At 36.7% G+C, this 17,278-nt stretch overlaps 1 protein-coding gene across 1 annotated transcript in view; it reads left to right on the top strand.

Annotated features, from left to right (window-relative positions):
• opn7b (opsin 7, group member b) overlaps positions 1-17,278 on the top strand; it is a 90,849-nt gene that overhangs the window by 55,514 nt on the left and 18,057 nt on the right. Inside the window, exons 2-4 of the mRNA XM_038271336.1 lie at positions 9,943-10,030; positions 10,113-10,275; positions 15,623-15,750. Of these exons, the coding sequence (XP_038127264.1) occupies positions 9,943-10,030; positions 10,113-10,275; positions 15,623-15,750 (379 nt within the window). The remainder of the gene's footprint in view (positions 1-9,942; positions 10,031-10,112; positions 10,276-15,622; positions 15,751-17,278) is intronic.

Genomic DNA, 17,278 nt, shown 5'->3' with positions numbered 1-17,278 from the left:
ACCCAGCCAAAGATCAGGACCTTTATAGGCCAGTATAACATGTCAACGATCCTTTCAAGAGATTAACTTAGATCCATTTTCTATTTAAGACAGCGCTTAAGGAGTATAACAAAGTTGCTTGTTAAGTTACTAAGGGATGTGCGTAATCATTGGAAAAAGATGTATTTAGAATCAAATGACAGTTCACAATGATAAGGTTTGGAAATATTTAGCAAATTAACTGTAACTCACTTTTTATGATCAATCTTTCTTTTAGCTACATAGTTATCAGATCTGCTGAAAAATCTCTCAAGCAGAAGTAGTGAAAAAGTTGGCATATATGCCAGCTGCGTTCATAGACGATTATGACACTGTTTCAACTAGCCAACACCCGTCACATGGTTGATGGAGCTCTTAACAGTTTAGGCAGTTTCTGGTGGAGGAGAATACAAAGAAACAACTTTTTTTTTTTTTCATTTTTCCAGCAATTCTTTTGGGGATTCATTAGCATTTAATCTGCACTGATTACTTACCAGACTGTGTATTTTACGAGAAGCAACAGGGAGATTTATTGTTGTTCTAAATTTTAGATAGGAATTAGATAGCAAACTTAGATTGCATAATACCTCGAGGATGCAGATCAAATTTCTTAATAAAAAATACGTTTCTGCAACATACTGATCAATTAAAGCAAGCCTGAAGTAGTTTATAATAATGTTGTGCGGATCAAAAAAAGAACAGACGTTACCCATATTAAAACCCTTTCTGATGTTCTCTAATTGATAGCAACAGAATATTGTCCTCCCAAACATTTAAAGATGCCAATGGCTCAGAGCTCTGCTCTACATCCTTCATGCCATATTAATAGTGCTGGGACGTTTCCTTATTGCCCTCTAGCACCTCATGTATAGCAGGTGTCATTCAGTCTGTCTGCAGACTGCAGAACTGATCTAAATTATTTTAAAGGGGTTTTAAATGAGTTAGAGAAAAATATAGGGCTGAAGATGTCTTAAGTCGGGTCCCAGAGGGAATTCCTCCTTTCTATAGAAGGTAATTAATGTAACTTAATTTTTTTTCTTTCATGTAAACTGAGTATATTTATCTATAACCCGCAAATTGTACATCTTGCCTGATAATTATAAAATAGTAATTCACTGATTAAAATGTAAAAAACTGTAGAAAAAACGTTTCTGGTAAAAATCGCATTAGATGATGAAATATAATTTGTTGAATCTGAGAAAAGAATCTAATTACCAACAGTTATATCATACATTACTACGGAGCCCCTCTGATGACATGGTCAAAAAAAATGTTTAATTGTGGCCACGAAGTAGTATTTCGTGCGCACGAAATACTATTTCGTGGCCACGCAATAAGTTTAACGTGCGCACGAAATACTTATTAATAATATCAATAAATCCGCCCCTGTTTTCAGGCTTATGTTAACTGTAATGACTTATCTTGGACGGGCTGCTATGTAAACGGGCCTTTAGTCCTTCGTTTAGCTATGCTGCGGTTGTTTACACTATGCCTTTTCCACCTAAAATAGCGTCTTAGCAACAAATGTCACGTGACTGGCGGAGACCGACTGGGTAAGCAAATCGAGCGCGCCTTAGACCTTAGAGAAGGCGCGCTCGATTTGCTTACCCAGTTGTCCAGGAATGATATTAATATTATTAATAAGTATTTCGTGCGCACGTTAAACTTATTGCGTGGCCACGAAGTAGTATTTCGTGCGCACGTTATACTTATTGCGTGGCCACGAAATACTACTTCGTGGCCACAATAAAAAATTTTTTTTGACCATGTCATCAGAGGGGCTCCGTACATTACAGTGTTTTCTACAGGGTAAGAACTTACAGTATCTGTGGAGTTGGCACTACAAAGTGATTTTGTTGCATGCTGCTTGAAGCAGGTTCACAATAAACTACACTAAAGAATTATAAATGCTTTTATTTACAGAAACATTTAAGATCAACAAAATTCAAAAATTATATATATTTGCTTGAGAAAAAGTAATAATGAGACTTAACAACTTTTTTTTATTACTGAATGATCCTAAGATAATCAGCTGTAAAACTATTTTAAAAAGCTTACAGTTGTTGACTGAAACCCTACTTCAGAAAACTGAACTGTGAAGTAAATCTTTAGAGCTTAGCCTTTTTAGGTAATCTTAACTGTTTTCAAACTGAGAATCTGGGAATTGAAAGAGAGGACGAAGATTAATGGCGTAGAACTCTTCAAATACTGCTCTTTTCTCAAATATATATTTACTTGAAAACTCACCCATGATTCTTGTTTTAACAGTAGCCTTACTATCTTTAGGGTATTCACTGATCCGTGTGCACTGGTTAGAATGTTTTCAGTTCTATTTTATTGTTCCTTTGTCCCATTTTCCTTGTGGCTAATCTCTATCATTCTGCCTTCAATTCTTTGCTTTTGACAGTTTTGGTTATGAATTTTTTCTTGTCCCTCACAAATCCTCTATTTGTTACAGCCTCAAATACTTTTTACAACATCCCCAATTCCCTTAACTCCTGACTGGCAATATTCCCCCTTGCCCAAAGATCCATTCAAATGACAGCAGGGCTTAAGTTGTCACTGATGTCCTCTAAAATGATTAGTTACAATCCTACTATTCAGCACTGGGCTGACAGGCATTTTATGACTTTCAACTTCACTTTGTGGAATCTTTAGCCTTTGAACCCATGAATTACATGAATTATCTCTTATCCTGCCTTACTGCTCTACCTCACTCTTTTTAAGAGTGTCTCTCTCTCTAGACTTTACCCTCTCTCACTGTTAATCTGAGTATGCCCTTTGTAGAACTGACTGTGAAGGGAGAGATGAACTGAGGGCATGTGGTCAACAAGCAGGCAAGATCACAGATAAAGTATTTAATCAGTGATTTAGTCTGTTTAGTGTTTAGTCCGTTAACCTTTAGCTATAAATCAACAAAATTGTAGTGGAAGAAGCATCATAGCTATGGATTGAGAATAAAAGTAGTGCAGTCAATAAAAGTCTAAATTAAAATACAAAAATGTCACTTTATATTTTAGCTATGTCCCATTTAATAGTCTTAAATCAAGAATGGCAGTTTTAAGCGATTTCCTGCTTGCATCAAGAGGAAAGCTACACCCTGAACAGCCTAAATTAGAAGGTTGAGTAGTCATTCAGTTCAATTCAGTTCAAACGTATCTTATTTAATCCAAAGGAAACTATGTGTTGCAGTATTTTTTTCCTTTCAAAGAGTTGTTGCAGATGTTAATAGCTGTAGACAGGAAGGATCCCTTGTAGGGTTCTTGCACCAGATCTAGAGAACAAACTGAAAACACCTTTGTACATAATCTTCATCATATTATGAAGAACCCTTCTTTGTAAAATTGTTTCAAGAGGTTCTAGAGGTGTTTAGATCTATTCTTTTTTGTCAGCTTGTTGTTCTTTAAGTCTTTTTGCATAAGAAAATATATGCTCTTCATATGAGCGATTAAACCCATATGCATTTCTGGACAGCAGGAGGAAACTGCAGTGCTTGCAATAGGAAAAACCTATGAATGCAAGCTCTGTGTAGAAAATCCTCAGCAGAGGTTTGAACAGCAATAGTGCTGATAATTGTGCTGCATAAATATTCTTTAATTTAATATTTGTTTTGTTTTATTTGAAAAAAAAAACAAAAAACAAACTCAAGGCTGAAGGTGTTGTCCTGAAAGCACTTTGGAAAAAAAAGGTTTTGCTTCGTAATATATGAAACACTGACACTCACTTATGGGAGAAATACATGCTGTTAGATAATTGTTTATTAGTCTTATCTTGTGTTCTTCATAACTCTTACTGATCTCTACGAATGTGAACGCTTGATCTATAAGTGAATATGACAGCTCATGACAAATAAAAAAAAAAATAAAAAAAAACCTCTTCACCCCTAATAACCTTAGAAGTGAAATGCTTTATTTACAGATGTTGGATTAACATTTTAAAAAATTACATTAAAAACTACAGCCTCCTTAAGTGAATGAATAAGCTGGTCAAATGAACATATTTTTACATTGTTATCAGATGTCTAAAATTACTTAAGAGACATGTAGAACCAACTCTGACATACAGTAATCAGAATAAAAACAAACAACTGAAACATATTTTAGAGAGAAATAAGTTTATATCATACTCACATATTTTATCATTTAAATTACCTTTGTAAATTTTTTTATCTATTTGCAAAAAATAAGAAAATTATTTGATAAGATATTATTTTACCAAATAATGTTTTATTGACCTGTTTAATTTGTATTGTGAGTTGATTTGGACACATTCCAATTGCTCTAAATCAGTCAAAGGCTGATTTAATTAATTCAATTCAATTCAGTTTATTTATATAGCGGCAATTCACAATACATGTCATCTCAAGGCACTTTACAGTTCACCAGATCATACAGTCAAATGGATTCAAAGTTTTCTATCTAAGGAAAACCAGTTGATTGCTTCAACTCATTGACTCAAATGCAATCCCTCACACTACTGTAAGCATGCTTGTAGTGACAGTGGAGAGGAAAAACTTCTGTCACAGTCTTGGTTCTGTTATGGTTTCTTTTTAGTATTCAGTTTTACTTTGCTCCATGTTTTCTAGTTTTATTGGTTTTATTCCTAGTTTGTTGTGTTTACTGGTTATATTTCAGTTCTTAGGTTTTTATTTGTTGCCTTCTGTTGCCCTCTTTTGTTGGTCTCCTTTTCCCTAGCTCCTTTCTAGACTCCTCTGTTCACACCTGCTCACAATTAGCTCGTTAGTCCTCTCTTTGTTCAGTCTCCCATAAATATTCTCCTTGTGCAGTTCCTCAGTGCTGGTTCCTTGTCTTACTCCATCTTATCTTGTTGTGATTAGGTAAGAAGAAGGTAGGATTCCTGTAGGCCTGTGGAGTTCGATTTTCTCTCCAGTTTCCTAGCATTTTGCTTTAATGCATTTTGCAGCTCAGCATTAAACACAAGAGCCAGCTTTCTATTAATAATGTTAACGTATTTTCATTTACATTCCTAATTCTTCAAAATAAACTTTGATTTGATTAAACAACATATTTTCCACCCTTACAGTTGAAGGCATTACATATATCATATATGCACAATACCTTCCCTGTTAGTCAAGGCCTTGTCCTGCCTTTGAAATTCGGCTCCTCTGACTCTTTGCCACACTAATATGCCAATGTACTATATATAGCACAGGTCAGTCTGTCTGGCCAGTCTAAATATTTTGTAAGGTTATGCTGGTAAACTTGATAAGCTAGTTAATTTTGCTTTGATTTCAGCCATGATCACAGCGTTTTTCTCTGTGTACTCTACAAACAACTCTTGTTTTATCCATCCTGTTCAGCTGTCCACATCTCCATCTGGGAGCCCAGAATAACTTATTAGTTGTATCACATGAGCATTGGAAATTAGATTCATTCATAATTGAAGAAACTATTTAATTGAATAAAATTGTGTAATTAAACCTCCTCTATCAAATCTTCAATAATGCAGATACATGATCAGACCATGATGTTGGTACTATCTTCAAAAAGTGTATGCATGTTTAAAGTGTTTTCAAAGAGTTGAACAGGGCAGAATATATTAACATTTTGCCAGAATTAATACAAGTTTTAGAATGTATAGTTATTTGACAAGAAAAGTAAAAGGCTTTTGTGAAAAGTTACATACTTTCGTCACTGTTTAGTCTTGTTTCAGTCTGGTGATCTTAGTTATAGTTTTTTGACCTAAACTGCTTTTAATGAACAATTTACTACAATTTAGTCAGCAATACTGTTGCTTGGACCAAAAAAAGTACGAAGTATTGAAATCCCAGAAATTAACACATCTTCTCCACATTTAACTTTCAATAATACCAGCGATAATTAATCTCACTGCCTTTATTTCAGTATTCAGGCACTTGAAATCTGGGTTATTTTCACATTTAAATGATTATACTCATAGTAATTGAATTGCAGATGTAAAAATTGCATTAACCTTTCTGTAGAAAATCCCTTTAACATTCATCCAGATAAGTGTCAAAGAAGAAAAAAGTTTTGATCAATAATGAAAGGGGATGATGAGTTATCCCAAGCCCCTAAGTTATTTTCACAAAGCACAAAAGGCAAGAAATTAAGATATTTTGTGCATATGAGTTATACATTCTATAGTTGTGTGAGGATATATTTTCCCAAGTAAAATACAAAACAAAAAAACAATTGTGTATTATAACTTATTGCATCGAGAAGTTGGTGTAAAGCTGAGACTTCTGCAGGTAGAAGTGTGCTGTTCATACAGAGACCCCAGAATGGAGATGGAAAGGAATGACACTGATGAGTAGCCAAGATGATCAATCAGCCATCTGCTTAGAAGGCTTTCCTTTGTCACTAAGATCAGCAGAGAATGATAGCCATAGATTAGTAATGTAGTTTCCAGGCTAAAGATTTGTCACAAGTAAATCCAACTCTGTAGCTCTACCTTGGGTCACTGTACTGCTTAAAACCCAAGTTGGTGGGGCAAATTGATTTGAAATTGATCCCATGTGTTATTAGTATGGAACTGAATGGCAGCAAATGCATACAAAGACCAGGGACCATAAAACTGAGACTTGTGGGACCCTGTAGGATAAGGAAACACCAGACAATTCAGCGTTACAAATTTCGATGCAGAAAGGTCATTTAGTCAGATACCATCTCTTCCAGTCGAGAACAGCATGCTGGATACCGACTAATTGATTTAGATTTGCTATCAAGATATGATGGTCAACAGTGTCAAAAATAATTGTTAGATCAAGCAGAACCAAATAGGTATAGTGACCAGAATCACATGCAAGGAGAGTATCATAGTAAGCAAGTCTCATAGTAATAATGAGTCTGTACCTTAAACCCAGACTTAATTGTTTAAAGGAGGTCAGTTTCATCCAGATGTTTTAGCTGAGAGAAAACTTTTTCCAAGACTTTTACTTTCAAAACAATTGGTTGCTTAGAAATAGGGCTATAATAGGATAACATATAGAGTGATTTAGTCCTGGTTTCTTCATTAGAAGTGTAACTGCTGTTTAAGTTTAGTAAGGACCAAACCAGAACTGAGGATGAAATTTAACAATGGTAAAAACAATTCATAAAATACAAGAAAAAAAATCCTTAAAGAATCATGAATGGAGAGAATCCAATGTAGAACCTGGAGGTTTCTGATCTGTTGACAAAACCTTTAGAAAAGAGTGAATTGCAGGCTCAAACCATCTAAAAAACAGATCAAAGAGCTGCAACCGAAGGATCAGCGTTAGGAGGTGTGATTAGAGCCGTTGTGATGGACACCTCTTCAATTAAATATTAAAAAAGTTATAGCAAGTCTCAACTTTTTCCAAACACGAGACAAAGGGAGGGTTGAGAATGAGTCAATTATGTTGAACAGAATGAAAAGATTATGTCTGTTTTCCAGAACCAGAAAAGTTTTTTGTTTTTTTTCGGTAATGATGCCAGCACTCCTTCATGATATAATGTAACCCATGCTGTTTACCTTTTTCCACATCCGTTCTGCTTGGTGACATTCCCTTCTCCCAGCCCTGGTTCTCACATTAAACCAAGGCTCTGGTTTAGACCTAGGCCGGTTTGTTTTTAGGGGATCTTCAGAGTATAGGAGTGTTTTACTTGGCCAGTTAAACCAAGAGATGAGCTCCTATACTCCAAAAGCAAGCATCTCAGAAGGGACAGGGAACTGATTAAATGCTACAGAAAATTGCATAGCAGAGGATGTATTAAAAGTCCCACAGTGACAAACAAGGGGACGTGATTTAGTTAAAAGTTGTTTAAAGTGAAAACCTCAGGAGGAATAACCTATTTAAATAAAACCTAGCCAATTAACCTAACAGTCATGCTTTTGTACTTTGGGAGGAAGCTGGAGTACCTGAAGAGAACCCATGCATGCAAAGGGAGAACATGCAAACTCCCCGGGCCGTGAATCATTCTTGCTGCAAGGCAAGGCAGCCGTGCTACCCCCTGTTCCACTGAGCATCCCAGCTAAATACATATTTTGTATTATCTAAAACTCTCTGCATTTAACCCCTTGGGGAGCAGTGGGCTGCCATTGTGTGCAATGCCCCAACCACTATGCCGCCACACCCCAAAGCAGGTATCACTTGAAGGGTCTTGCCTTAGTGCCCACACTGACAGCTCATTCCCCCGGGTGCAGGACAGGTGACTTACCACTTGAGCTAGCCAGTTGCTGACTGGATCAGGTTAACAGACTTAATTAAGTCTAAAAATTCCTCCAGCAGCATTTTTTGAGCATATAGACATATAAATATAAAAACTCTTCTGTGATACAGCAAGAACATAACACAACATAGATAATTAGATATTTATATTTTAGATCATCATTCATATAAAAATGCAAGAAATACTCAATTCACTGGTATCAAAATAGCTGACAGCAACATCTATCTTTGTATATGACTAGTGAGTTGCTCCTCTAACAATAGTAGATTAGTCTTATTTCATGCAATCCCATGAGGGGCTAACCTGACTCCGCCAGATGGATTTGCTCCGCATATCCACCTGGAAACCTTCTGTTGAAGAAATTTTGGGAAGGGGCGAAAATGCTGGTTAGCTGATTGGCCTTTGTTGGTGATAGACGGGTCAAATAAACCATTCAGAGCAACGAAGCATATGACGTACTAACAGAGCGACGACGAAAACATAACTACAAGCCAGGCTAACTCTTGCCGAAACCAGTCGGGAGAAGAGCAAAAACATCTTTTACTCTGAGAAAAGCCTCCAGAGCAGTGTTTTGCTCTTCTTTCAGTGAAGAAATACTCTGTAATTCCGATAAAACTTGCTCGATAGCCACGCTAATGCTAGTTTCATCGGCTGAAGCCGCCATGTTCTTTAGACTGAACTGTCGCGCTTCTCGTTGCGTCACACCTCAACCCGCCTCAAAGCCAATGCTGATTGGACGTTCGTTTGGTGAACGGCTCCAAATTTTCTTCAACCGAGAGTCTCCAGACTGATCTGCGAGTGAAACCTTGAAAGCTCGCGAGATCAGGATGGTCTCACAAGGCTAATGAGGGGCACCCTAGGCGAATGTTATTTGAATATAGTATACTGTGTTGCAATTTTTATCCGAAAAAAAATATTACTGGGCCCATTCTAGCAATCTTACCATTAGTCTCTGAAAACAATGTAGAGTTTAACAGGCTGTCTAGTTAGAACCATTGTTTTGTTTTCAAATTCACTTATATTAGGAAGTTTCAAGCATATGTCTCCATTTGTACTCCCTTTAATTATATGAAGTCTTCTAGTACCACATGTTGTAAGACAACCCAAACCATATTCCTGCCTACAAGCCTCATTTTTCATCACTGTGCTTATAGGGTCACATGCAAAACCCTCCCTTTAACTAACCTTGTGTTTGCGATAACGTCAAATAGTTCACCTTTGGCCTAATCTCACCAGATTTTACAATATCAACCAGCTTGTCCAAGTATTGTGCACAAACAATAAGCTTTAATATATGTTTTCCATCAGAGTCATGTGCAGTCAGTGTTAATAGTAATGTTAGTAGCTAAATGCATTGTGGCTTGTTGTGGATTGTCAATGGTAAAATAAGTATGTTTTGCTATAGTAAGACAGTTTTGTTAAGGTCTCTTTGCCTCTTTAAACATTTTTTTCTCCTAGTACCTTGGTGGAAATAATTATTTTAGCTGGTTATCAGTAACTATTAAATCAGCTGACACTGATTTGCACATCAGGAATCCTTTGTAAATACTGACAGAATACAATATTTTTGGTTTTTGGCTTTGCCCTTCCTGTTTCCTTTTTTTCCCCATACATTACCTATCTGATGTAAAATTCCAAATTGGATTGTTTGGATTTGAGGATTGTTTGGGTTGTTGCTGACAAAATTGGCAGATTCATATTGCAATAGATTTTATATACTCTAATTTCCTGTACTCTTTTTCTTTCACTTAAGATGGGAAATGCCTCTGAAATATTTCTGTTCGTGTCCAGAATATCGAAAGACAATGACTTCATCATGGGAACACTCTACACGATTTTTGGTAGGTCAATTAAATGTCGCATGCTTGATTATTTTATATGTCAGGTGGCTCCTACTTGCTATTTTACCTCTCTGTTTTCCAGGTGTATTGTCCATTCTGGGGAATGGGATCCTGCTGTTTGTGGCCTATAGAAAGAAGTCCTCCCTAAAGCCAGCAGAGTTCTTTGTCGTAAATCTGGCAATCAGTGATTTAAGCATGACTACAACTCTTTTTCCACTGGCCATTCCTTCAGCCTATGCTCACATGTGAGTTTTATTATCTGAATTGGACAATATTTTTCAAAACATGTTTGTTTTATAATTATTAGATATGCCTTTATACATAGCACACCCATGTCTAATAGGATTGATTTCTAAACACTGGGCAGCCCATTCCAGAAGCTATATTCTAGCATATCCTACCATTTTTTAAACCTTTATTTTGGATCTTAATCTTACTGAGAAATTAAGGTGTCATATACACATTTCAATGGACCTGCTGTTGATCTGAAATTAAGTTAAACATTTGGGAGCAGAACCCATTTTCCATTATTCTAGCTACTCCGTGGAATGTAACGGTACCACTGGGAGTGAAATTGACTCTTAGTATATTGCTTCCATCAACATGCCTGTCAGTTTATTCATATTTAAAAGCCTCACCTTGGTTTCTAATGATATTCTTCTTGTCAGTGAATTCAGTTTACCCTATATTTGTCTCATCTGAGGTTAGAAAATTTTTTTAGAGACTACATAGCTTCTCCTATTGGAAGGGTGAAATTTCAGCTGAGCTTAAATATGTTGTTTGGAGTTTTCTCTAAGCAACCCACCTGAGTTCAGCATCAAGGTACATGGCCCACTCAGTTATTCAAGTCTTTGTGAAGTCTATACTTAATTTTGGCTAATAAAGTGTATTTTTGGTTGAGACCAAGCAAAACTGTCTTATATTAAAGCTTTCCAGGTTTATATTAAGAATTAAAAAAGGAAAAATAAAAATTTACTAAAAAAAGCCTTAATGTCTAGTATGGAGCTTGATTTTTAAATCTGCTTTAAATCATGCATGAATCGCTTAAATTTCAAAACAAAATTCAAAGACAGCTTAAGATTTCTGCTTTTTAATTTTGATCTTCAGGTTATTATCAGATTTTTTTTTCCTTTTTAGAAACTGCCCCAGCCCATATATAAAAAATATGGTCAAAGACAGAAGAACCTTTTGAAGTATTTGTTCTTTAATATCATCAGTCAACCAATTTCTATAGCGCTTTTTTAAAACGCATGGGGGGAAAATGCTGTACTTTGCAAGAAGGATGGGAGAAAATATTTTAAAAATAGATATAAAAGCCAGGTTCACAGTGGGCATATTTTAAAATGCCATACAAAAAAAAATCACCGTGTGTCAAAAGCCAAGGTTTAAAATCAGGAGAAGAGGAGGCCTTTAAGACACTTAACGTTAAATTGTTCCATAATTTAGAGCGAATGCTCTGGAAGCTCTGAGCTTCAGCCTAGTTTTAGTTTTGTCAGCATCAGTTAATCAGCTTATCTAAGAGATCAGGGTGAGCAGTTGCAATGACGCAGCTCGGAAAAAGTGGTCAAGCAAGTTTGTTGTAACATTGAAAAACAAATAGAAGCTTAAAATTAGTTCTTGCAGTGCACAAGGAACAAGTGGTGGTGGGGGAGGGGCACTACGTGTCCACTAGTCTGGGAGAGTAAGCGAGCAGCAGAGCTCTGCAGAAGCTGCAGACTTGCAATCATATTATCATATCCATTCTTCAGAATCAGATATATCGCCAAGTAGGAATTTGATTTGGATTTATTGGTGCAGACAAATTCAATACATATACTGAATACAAAATCTAAAGCTTTATAAAATATAAAACATACAATAAACAAGATACAATATATAGCAAAAATAGCTATATACTATATACACACTAGACTGTGCGTTAATGTAACACAGTTGGTCTGGAGATGCTACATTGGTGTAGCTTGTAGGTCTTAAACGGGGGTGGAAGAGAGGCAGTGTCAGTGCCATGGGGGTCTGTGGGCCTTGTTGATAAGGCTGGTAGCGGATGGGAAGAAACTGCTCTTGTGGCCGGAGGTTTTGGTCCTGATGGTTTGTGGCTAGGGTGCAAGGCATCAGCCACAATCTTCCATGCATGCCTCAGAGTCCTGGAGGCGTACAGATCCTGGAGAGATGGAAGATTGCAGCCATTCATCTTCTCTGCAGACTGGATGACCGCAGTCTGCCCTTGTCCTTGGCGGTGGCATCAGCCTACCAGATGATGATGGAAGAGGTGAGGATGGACTCAATGAGGGAGGAGTAGAACTGCGCCATCATTTTCCTTGGCAGTTGGAAATTTTTCAACCTCTGCTGGGCTTTCTTCGTGAGGGATTTGAGGTTCAGTTAAGGTCCTGTGAGATGATAGTTTCCATGAAGCAGAAAGACTCCACAGTGTAAATTGTGGAGTCACAGAGGGTAATGGGGATAGCTGGGGCTGAGTTCTTCCTGAAGTCCACAACAAACTCCACTAAGTCAACCTACCACTTGTTGGTTGACTCGTCACCATCAGAGATAAGTCCGATGAGAGTGGTGTCATCTGTGAACCTCAGAAGCTTGACAGACTGATGACTAGAGGTGCAGCTGCTGGTGTACAAGGAGAAGAGCAGAAGATAAAGAACACAGCGATAGGGGGGTACCATAGTTGATGATCTGTTAGTCGGAGACATGTTTTCCCAGTTTCACGTGCTAGACCTTGGCTTGTTTGGAACAGTGATAATAGTTGAGGATTTGAAGCAGGTTGGCACTTTATATTTCACCAGTGAGATGTTGAAAATTTCTCTGAAGAAGGCAGGATACAGCTGATGAACTGCCAAACAAGCTGCGGTGCAGGGCTGCCCAGAGTGTCCTAGATGCAGCAACCTCAGTGAGCAGGCAGGAATCCGATCCAGGCAGGGATTCAGATCAGACAGGAACAGTTCCGGAGTCCAAGAGTCTGCAGCCTGGACAGGGGTTCCGCAGGAACAGACAGATCCAGGGTTCCAGGAATCCACAGAGCTAGAAGGCAATTTCATAGTTCCATGAGTCCAGCAGCGATCTCAGGTAAACATGCACAGACAGGCAGGCTCAGTGGTTGGGGGACAGAGACAAGACATGGTACCAGGAAATCTGCAGAACTTTAAACTGGTCTCCACCTAGAAGCCAGGACAAGATCCGGAGAAAACACTAAAACCCTTTTTAACCCACTGGCCTATTGGGACGGGAACATGAACTCTGTAAATATCCAAAAACCCATGCAAGCTTGAAGCAAGTTTACAACAACTACTGTCCCCAATAGCTGGGCTGAGCCGAATATAAAGTAAGAGACGCAGGTGAATAAGATGAATGATGATTAAGAACCGAGCAGAGTTAAGCAGGTAAATGAAGTGAACAATTAAGGTCAACTATCAGGGCAGATCATGACAGATATGACTTTTCTTTGCCCTATTTGTTAAGTTTCTCAGCTCATCTTGTATGCAGATCTTTTTCCACATTATTTTAGTCACAGATAAATTGATTCTAGCTTTTGGCACTATCACAAGGCTTTATTGGCTGTTTTCAATGGACTGCTCCTACCTCTTCAAAATAAAACTGACATCTTCCTGACCCCGTGCTTCTGTCAAGGAGAATAACTGCAGATTTCATTTTGGATATTTTTACAGATTTTGCCAAATGTTTTTATATATTAAAAAATTGTTAACTAACTTAACATTTGAACTGCTCAGAATGAATTTGTATTATTAGAGTAATTTTTAATTTGCAACACAGGAAATTGAAACAGTATCAAATAACTTGAGATGAAATGTTTTTGCTTTGAAAATGTATTTTGCTGTATTGAAAATACATTTTGCTCCCTTTTACCTTTTATTCATATTCAGTTTAAAAATGTAGCATCTTTGTGTTAGGCAACCAAGTCCTTTAGCCACAAAGTAGTCAAACACAAATTCACCAATTTATTGTTCACAACTAATTTTACAACATTTTGTGTTGAAGCCAAGGAGCTCATTGTACACAATCTTGGTAGAAATCAATATCAATGTGGAAAAAAAATATGCATGAGAAATGTAATGGTAAAGCAGAAGGTTTTGGGCTTACTGTAAAGGGGCATTCACACCAAATGTGAATTTGGTAGCTAATGCAAATGATCCCCATGTTATCTCTATGTAGAGGGAAAAGGTTGCAAATTTATGGAGGCGAATGGCACAATTTTGATGAACTTGGTGACATTTGATTGCTGCTTCACTTCCAAATGAAGTTGAAACAAAAATCTGAAGTTTTGTTTACATTTGCATTGCGATTAAATGATCAATAAAATGATTAATAAGAAGCGCTAGATTTCTGAAATCATAAACTAATTCCCACTATTTTGGAGTGTGTGGTGGGATAAGTGAGACAAGACACTTAACTACAATGTATTTATGTTAACAGAAACATCCTGGCTTTATAAACTGTGAAAAAAACCTTGAATATTTGAGTTTTTTTCTCCTGAAGAAATGTTATTCTTGTTGATGTAGAAAAAAGCGTTTTTTAATTAACATATCGTTGATATTTTGTCATGTTCATACACTGAACTGTACGGTTACTCACTAGGTAACAGCTATTTAGCATGCATTCAAACTTTAGGTGAACTCAATTAACCCTATTCTTTACTATTACTTTCATCTTAATTGAAAATTAACATTAGTAAAAAAAACAACTAATAAAACCATTGATCCATTCTGTATATTTCTTTTCATTATTACTGTATTTTTTTTTCTTTGAGAAATAGGTACCAAAATGATAAAAAAAAAAAACCCTGGTAATAGAATTGAGAAACAGTGTGTCTCCAGTTGCAAAGTAAAAAGTAACCATCTCCCTACTGCTCAACACCGTACTGCATTATATTTCCTCCAGCAGACTATAATTCTAACAAATTAAAATATTATTAATATTATTATTATTATTATCATTATTATTATCATCAAGATTACAAGAAGAACAATAAGCATAATTATAAATATAGGTATACTGTAAAAGGGAAAGACCTTAGACAAAAAGGACAGTGTGCTTATATTTTCAGAGAAAGATCTTATAAAATGATCATAATGAAACATTTATCATTGTGATTCACTGGCAATCATAAAGTCAAGTGCTAGGTACTAAAAGTGTCTCTTCAAAGAATGTTCCCAAAAGTTCCATTATCATGACCTGTTTGCTATGATGACCCAACTCATAGCTTCCAACATCACAGGTATGTTTTTTTTTTTTTTTTTTTTTTTTTTTTTTTTTTTACATTTCAGAGGAATTGAAATCATGCTACTTAATTGTTCCTCCCAATTTATTTAATGACCATCTCTGTCATCTTATTCTGATCTTAGAAAGATCTTTGGTATGTTAGCCTTAGCTGTCAATTAGACCCCTTTTAAGTCAAAACACATCACTGTCTGCCCGTTGTCTCTTGTTTCCGAACCAGGATGCCAATTAATATATTACCTGTCACACTAGCATATAGATTAAGATGTTTTATTGGCTTGCACAGACACATTTATTTGAGCAAAATGTCACTCATAAATGTTCTTTTCTGTCTTTCTTTCTGTTCAGGTGGTTATTCAACCTGACAACATGCACTGCATATGCCTTTTGTGGTGTTCTGTTTGGCCTCTGTAGTCTGTCCAACCTCACTGTGCTCTCTTGTGTTTGCTGGCTCAAGGTCTGCTGTCCAAACTATGGTAAGAAAAACATTTTTTACACCTTTATATACTTCCTGCTTATGTAAAGGAAAACCTCACAACAAGAATAGAATACAAAGTTTGATACTTAAAAGGTTTCAAGAGATAACAGTAAATGAAAGTTATTTTTTTCTCTAAAAAGAGTAAACCCCTTAAACAAATACATATCTGACTTTTAAAGATAATAGATAGATCTGTGGTGTCAAATTTTCATGTTGCATGCTGTATAATTACAAAACCTAATATGCTATTATAAGGTGATTTGGTGGAAGAAGTGTTTGAAGGGGGTTGGGGTTGTGGGTACCTTCTCCCCCACTGAAGTCAACAAGCAGTATATTTTATTTGTTTTCTGGAATTGTGGAGACATGTTAATGGAGGTATGTATACGCAAACCACCAGTACTTGACACCAATGCAAAACCACTTCACGTTCAGTAGTAATTAAGGTTTTAGCTTAGAGTTTTAATTACAAGCTTGTCTTTCACAGGTACACATGCTGGGTTTAACATACAGTACTTGTCGGTATAAACAATCCCTCTTGATATCCTTGGAACCAACCAAGTGGGAAAACGCACTATACACCCAAAAACGGTTCTATCCCAAATTTTTTTCATAAATCAGTTCTGTTTAAGGTGTAATAGAGGATGTTTTTTTCTGGGTGGATCATTGAAATATGTGATCCTCCTAATTGTCAATTATTCTGGTGATATGTTTACGTAAGACCACATGCTCGTCCCCATTTTCACTTAAGCCGGGCATACACTGTGAAAAATTTTTAATTGCTGCACACAGCTACAGCTCAAGCTGTACAATGAAACTGCAGGGTTTAAAAGTTCACAGCTCATGATGAATATTCTCACACTGTGCGGCCCAATGCTCTGATGTGATCTTGCGACAGCTGATTGAATTTCAAACATGTTTGATTTTCTCCCGACCTTACAATTCCTGATCGGCAGGTGGTCGTGAGAGTCTTCTCACCCTTCGTTACTCCCTGCATACAACTCGATTCACAATGAAGCTGAACCTATGCCCGATCGCATGGAGAATCGGTCCTAAAAGCGCAAGAAATCGTACAGTGTATGTTCAGCTTTACTGGTGGCGAGTCTGGCATAATGGAGAAATTGCTAATCTTCTTTTGGAAAGTAAGCTTGTATGAGTGATGCAAACAGTAACTTGTAAACAGAGTGTGCACAAGGAGAAATGGGCTTGTGCATGCTCTCGAACATTCCCTCTCAGGGGCAGGTAAAGGTTGTGCAAGTGCATTTTTTTAAAGGATAGAGGGCGGGTCTTTTCAAAAATTTTACAAAAATCCTCCATTATACTTTTAGGAAAAAAAATGGAATCTTGCCACATGAAACATAAAAAGATGCATACATTGATACTATGAAAGAAATAAACTCATCAAACAGGCTTGGAAAACTTTATGGTAAGCCTAAACAAGAATGAAAACAATGTGACCAGAGGGACAAGAGAAATCAAGGTGTGACCAGTAATTTGCATGACAAGTATCCATAAAACAGCCCTAAATC

The sequence above is a fragment of the Cyprinodon tularosa genome, unplaced genomic scaffold, assembly GCF_016077235.1.
Source record: "Cyprinodon tularosa strain WSP-4 unplaced genomic scaffold, ASM1607723v1 ctg8, whole genome shotgun sequence".
NCBI classification, from domain to species: Eukaryota; Metazoa; Chordata; class Actinopteri; order Cyprinodontiformes; family Cyprinodontidae; genus Cyprinodon; species Cyprinodon tularosa.
The sequence above is the reverse complement of the archived record's forward strand: the minus strand, read 5'-3'. Positions and strand labels throughout refer to the sequence as shown.